We start from the raw sequence: 5,936 nt of genomic DNA on the forward strand, positions 1-5,936 counted from the left end.
TGATGGGTGACAATCTGTTTTTTTCCCTAAATTGATTGTGTGTCCATCTTTACTGCTCAGTTGTTTTTGTTATGATGTTTCTGCACTGTCCTGCTTAAGTGGGACGGCTGTGGCTCAGGATGTAGAGCGGTCGTCCTCCAATTGGAAGATTGGCGGTTCAGCTTCTCCAGTCCACATGTCGATGTGTCCTTGGGCAAGACACTTAACCCCAAATTGCTCCCGTTGCTGCGCCAACGGTGTATGAATGAGAATGAATGATTAACTGATGTGCAGGTTGGCACCCTGCGTGGTAGCCCCTGTCATCAGTGTATGAATGTGTGTGAATGGGTGAATGACATGTAATGTAAAGTGCTTTGAGTGGTCGTAAAGACTAGAAAGGCGCTATATAAGCACAGTACAGTTCACAGTCCAAGTATCACCTGTCCGTCTTCTGATGGTTAAAGAAAATGTTTAGAAAAGTTAAATTAAAAAGATATTTTGTGCGGCACAGTGGTGCAGTGGTTAGCATTGTCGCCTCAAAGCAAGAGGGTTCGTGGGTTCTCTCCGGACACTCTGGCTTCCCCCCACAGACAAAAAACATGCACCATAGGTTGATGTGAATGGCTGTCTTCCTACACTATGTGAGCCCTGTGATGGACTAGTGACCTCTACAGGCTCTACCTTGTCTCTTCCCCAGTGCCAGCTGGGATTGAATTCAATACCCCCACAACTCTCTGTAGGATAAGCAGTATGGAAAATGAATGAATCTATGTGAGTTAAATAGTTACAGGATGTAATTATCCATGTTTTCCTCTGTTAAATGACATAATAATAATAATAATAATAATAAAGAACTTTAATACTTTTTCAGAAATGGAAGTAAAATAGGAAATATTTAAAACAAAAAAATAATGTTAACTGTACAGGTAAAAAGAGTGATACTAAAAATGTGTATTGTAATCTCATTCCCTCTCTGGATAAATTGAGGATCGAAAAACACGTAAGTAGAATTTACTGACTAAAAAAATCAATAAACTTGATTTTCCCATAAAAGCCGATCATGAGTGTATTTCTTCAACTTCATCAGAGTTACAGACAGTGGTGTGCCGTCTGGTGAGGCAGGATAGGCAGTGCCTCACCTAGACTAATGAGAAAAAAGAAAAATTATGTAATTAATATATATATTAATAAGTCTTTATAATTTTGTTTTAATTGTTGATTTATTGTTGTAAATAAAACATGAAATGTGTTGTTTTAACGATGGAAGCACGAAAAATCCACAAATCTACAAATAAAGTAAGTGCCCCCCACTTGCTTTCTAATGGTGCTGTATGGTGCACCGACACCAAAACTTTTGTTTCCTCTCTCCTTCTCTTTCAGACAGCGCAGTTGTCTCTCTCTCTCTTATGTGAGTTCTAACACACATACAGTATGACTACACATTTGGTTCAATGTTGCAGCTAATGTCTTTCCACATATTGTAGTGTTGACTATGTTGAAGAAGAAACTTCAGAACAAGTAAATGTAGTTCACAGTCAGATTTTCACAGACACTATCACAACTGCAGCTCATCCTCTCAGTATGATAACAGAATACTAAGCTGCTGCGTGGAAGCTTTTGTCTGGAGACTTTTGTCTGGAGACTTTTCATGGAGTCAAAAAACCTTCAGAGAGAGATTTGAGCTGAAAGAGCAAACGTAAATTGACATTTACAGTATTTCCTGTTTGACATGGAAACCAAGGCTGTATGTTTAAATAACACCTGACTTCACTAGTTCACATCATGAGTTGAACTGATGATCACATGAATAGAAAGTACAAAGTCTACCTTTGAATTGCACAACACTGCAATGGAGACTGTAGTAAATGCAACACTCACTGTAAACACATATCCAATATGGTCAGCCTTATCACCACCAATAACAGACCTACATGAATCTGTTCACTAGGGATGGGCATGATTAATCGATGATCGATAATTGATCGTTAAAAAAATTTTGTTGATCACATGAAATTTTTATATATCAAACGCCGGTTTCAAATAGAAGTTGTGTTGCGTAGTGTGAGTCTTGAAGCAATGCAATGAATTTCACTATGTGGCAACAATGAGACATCTTACCAACAGGGGGCGATATTTGACAGAGAAAACGGCTCAGCTACCTACCAGCTGCTGTACGTAAACATGAAGAGGTCAAGGCTAAGTTTGGCGTGGGACCTTCTTTTCAAACTAAAAATTACGGAGTTCATTGTAAACCCTGCACCTTGGCCAGGCCAGGGTTATTATAGTTTTGAAATTTTCTTTAGTTTTTATTTTTATTTAGTTTTTCAGTTTGCTTTTTTTCAGTTTAGTTTTAGTTAGTTCAACGAGTGATTTAGTAGTTTTAGTTTAGTTTTTATTTTGAGGAATTGACTAGTTTCAGTTTAGTTTTTATTTAGTTTTAGTCTTCGTTTTAGTTTTTCAGGTATTAAGAGAAAGCCTTGACTTGTAGAAGCTGAAAAGGATGAAAGATTAAGTGACACCAAATATAGTTTGTCAAGTCCTTTTTAATTTCATTCTTTAATCACGGCTGCTGCAGGACAGGAAGTAACCGAAGGAGAAAACGAAACAACGAAAATGAAGCTGAATTTATCTGCAATTCCGTTTAGTTTCGTCGTTTAGTTTTAGTTAGTTTTACATTGTTCATTGTAGTTTTTATTTAGTTTTCGTTTTCGTTTTAATTGTAGTTTTTATTTTAGTTTCAGTTAACTAAATTATTTCTTCATTGCTAGTTTTAGTTTTAGTTTTAGTTTTCGTTAACTATAATAACCCTGGGCCAGACTACCCAGGATAGCACCAAAATGCCTCTCCATCCTGGCTACTTTGGTCCCGTCACCAGGCTGCGCTCACTGATCCCTGAGCATGCTAACATGCTAACATGCTAATCAACAAGAATCAGTAGGCTGGAGTTACTTTACTTTGTTAGCTGGCAGTGGACAGTCACCACTGTAGCCTTTAGGTGAGTCACTCTTGTTGTTTTATGTGGCTCTAGTTAAAAAAGCATAATTGCGAAGTAACAGTAGCTCTGTCTCTCTCTATCCCTTTATCATTATATTTTGGCAAAAACTGACAGTCCGGAGTAATATTCTGTTTTTTGATTAAGTTGTTATTAGATTTGATTGTTTTTTGGAAGTGTTTCTAAAAGAAGCTCAATTGTGTTTAAGAGTGCTCTATTGATTGATATGTGAAGAGGTTTGGCTCAGCTGCTTTTACAAGTGTCCGGTATCATGGGATTTTTAAGATAAAAGATAATGATTAATCGATAATTGATTGTTAATTTTCCCGATGATCGATCAAGAAAATATATTCAAATGCCCATCCCTACTGTTTACACTATTTTAGTCCATTAAAATAAGAAAAGACACAGAGATACTCATTAAATTTGGCTTAGTGCACAACAATATTGCATTATATTAGTTTGTTTATTCAGGGCTTCAGGGTCCAAAGGTGGTAACATAAACTTCTGCTGCACAGTTGCAAGAAATTATTCAAATGTACTCAAAAGTCAAAGAACCACATATAAAAAATGTAATTATGGTACTACAAATGAATCAATATTGTATGGAAAGATTCATTTTTGACAACTTTCTATTCACCAAGAACAAAATGATTTAAATGCTGAGAGGACTAGATGCACACTTTTGACCTAAATAGTGACTTATTATCTTAGCATTGTAAGCAGGAAGTTTGATGTCTCAATCTCATCACTTCATGTTGTAAATAGGTATAGCTATAAAAAAATGCAGACTTACCCAAAGAGCTCCTCCTTCAGGAACATATCTGAGCTAGATAACCCCTCCCTCTTTTACCTGCCTTCAAGTACAGCCTGTCCTATCAGGACACGTTTCCTCCTTCATATGCTCTCACAGATCTGCAAGATGGGTGTAACCAACATGTTGTAAAGTGCTGAAATGCATTCATTGTGTGTCAGCAAGTGAAGAAGAGGTGAAATGGCGCAGCATGAAATTAAGTTTGACCACGAAAAATTCTCCTGTTCAATCTGTCTGGATCTACTGAAGGATCCAGTGACTATTCACTGTGGACACAACTACTGTATGAACTGTATTAAACAACATTGGGATGGAGAGGATCAGAGAGAAATCTACAGCTGTCCTCAGTGCAGACAGGCCTTCATACCAAGACCTGTCCTGATGAAAAACACCATGTTAGCAGATTTAGTGGAGGACCTGAAGAAGACTGGACTCCAAGCTGCTCCAGCTGATCACTGCTATGCTGGACCTGAAGATGTGGCCTGTGATTTCTGTACTGGGAGAAAACTGAAAGCTGTCAAGTCCTGTCTGCAGTGTCTGGTCTCTTACTGTGAGCAACACCTCCAGCCTCACTATGAATCTCCTGCCTTTGAAAAACACAAGCTAGTCAACCCCTCCAAGAAGCTTCAGGAGAACATCTGCTCTCATCATGATGAGGTGATGAATTTGTTTTGTTGCACTGATCAAACATGTATCTGTTATCTGTGTTCCATGGATGAACATAAAGGACATGACACAGTCTCATCTGAAGCAGAAAGGAATGAGAAGCAGAGAGAGCTAAAGGCTAGTCAGCAAAAAGTCCAGCAGAGAATCCAGGACAGAGAGAAAGATGTGAAGATGCTTCAGCAGGAAATGGAGACTATTAATAACTCTGCTGATAAAGCAGTGAGGGACAGCGAGGAGATCTTCAATGAGCTGATCCATCTCATTGAGAAAAGAAGCTCTGACGTGAAGCAGCAGATCAGATCCAGGCACAAAACTGAAGTGAGTCGAGTGAAAGAGCTTCAGGAGAAGCTCCAGCAGGAGATCACTGATCTGAAGAGGAAAGATACTGAACTGAAACAGCTCTCAAACACAAAGGATCACATCCATTTTTTGTACAACTACCCCTCACTGTCACAACTCAGTGAATCTACAGACTCATCCAGCATCAAACACCGTCCTCTGCAGTACTTTGACAGTGTGACTGTGGCTGTGTCAGAACTCAGAGATAAAATACAGGACATCTTTAATGAGGAATGGACCAGGATCTCACTGAGAATGAGATCAGTTGATGTTTTACTGCCACAAGCAGAACCCAAGACCAGAGATGAGTTCTTACAATACTCTCGTCAAGTCACACTGGATCCAAACACAGCACACGTACAGCTGTTATTGACTGAGGGGAACAAAAAGGCAACAGTGATGAGAGAAAAACGGTTATATCCTCATCACTCTGACAGATTCATTGAACAACAGCAGGTCCTGAGTAAAGAGAGTCTGACTGGACGCTGTTATTGGGAGGTGGAGGAGACAGAACCTGGAGCTAGAGTAGCAGTCACATACAATGATATTATCAGAACAGGAGGTGAAAGTAGATTAGGAGAAAATGACAGGTCTTGGGCTTTAGAGTGTTCAGACTGTAGTTATGAATTCATTCATAATAAAGTCAGAACCTCCATCTCCAGTCCTAAGTCCTCCAGAGTAGGAGTGTACCTGGATCACAGTGCAGGTATTCTGTCCTTCTACAATGTCTCTGACACCATGACTCTCCTCCACAGAGTCCAGACCACATTCACTCAGCCTCTCTACGCTGGATTTAGGGTTTATGGTTTTAATTACTCTGTTGAACTGTGTGAGCTCAAGTAGACAGACACGTCACAGTCATGGGTGTTACATATGTTGCACTTTGACAGAAACCTGATAAACCTGGAGGAGAGTAACTTTTATTACTGAGCTGAAAGGTCTCAGATAGTTGTAGCTGTGGCAGTTAGCCTGTGATTCAAATCACCTGCTTATGTGATATTCTCCTGTTTGCTTTGAGTTGGACTTTGAATAAAGTCTTGTTCCATGGATGTATAAAGAGAACTGAATATAGAGTAAGGGCTGAGCTTCGAAGCCAATTTGACATAGCAGCCAAACCATGTAATTACAATGTCTAGTGCTACTATT

General features: G+C 39.1%; 1 protein-coding gene across 1 annotated transcript; it reads left to right on the forward strand.

The window, feature by feature from the left end:
- Positions 1 to 3,962: 3,962 nt before the first annotated feature.
- LOC128380107 (tripartite motif-containing protein 16-like) lies at positions 3,963 to 5,633 on the forward strand. The gene has a single exon (XM_053339805.1). The coding sequence runs from the start codon at positions 3,966 to 3,968 to the stop codon at positions 5,631 to 5,633; it is 1,668 nt and encodes a 555-aa protein (XP_053195780.1). The 5' UTR covers positions 3,963 to 3,965.
- Positions 5,634 to 5,936: the final 303 nt, after the last annotated feature.

Source organism: Scomber japonicus, chromosome 19, assembly GCF_027409825.1.
Source record: "Scomber japonicus isolate fScoJap1 chromosome 19, fScoJap1.pri, whole genome shotgun sequence".
NCBI classification, from domain to species: Eukaryota; Metazoa; Chordata; class Actinopteri; order Scombriformes; family Scombridae; genus Scomber; species Scomber japonicus.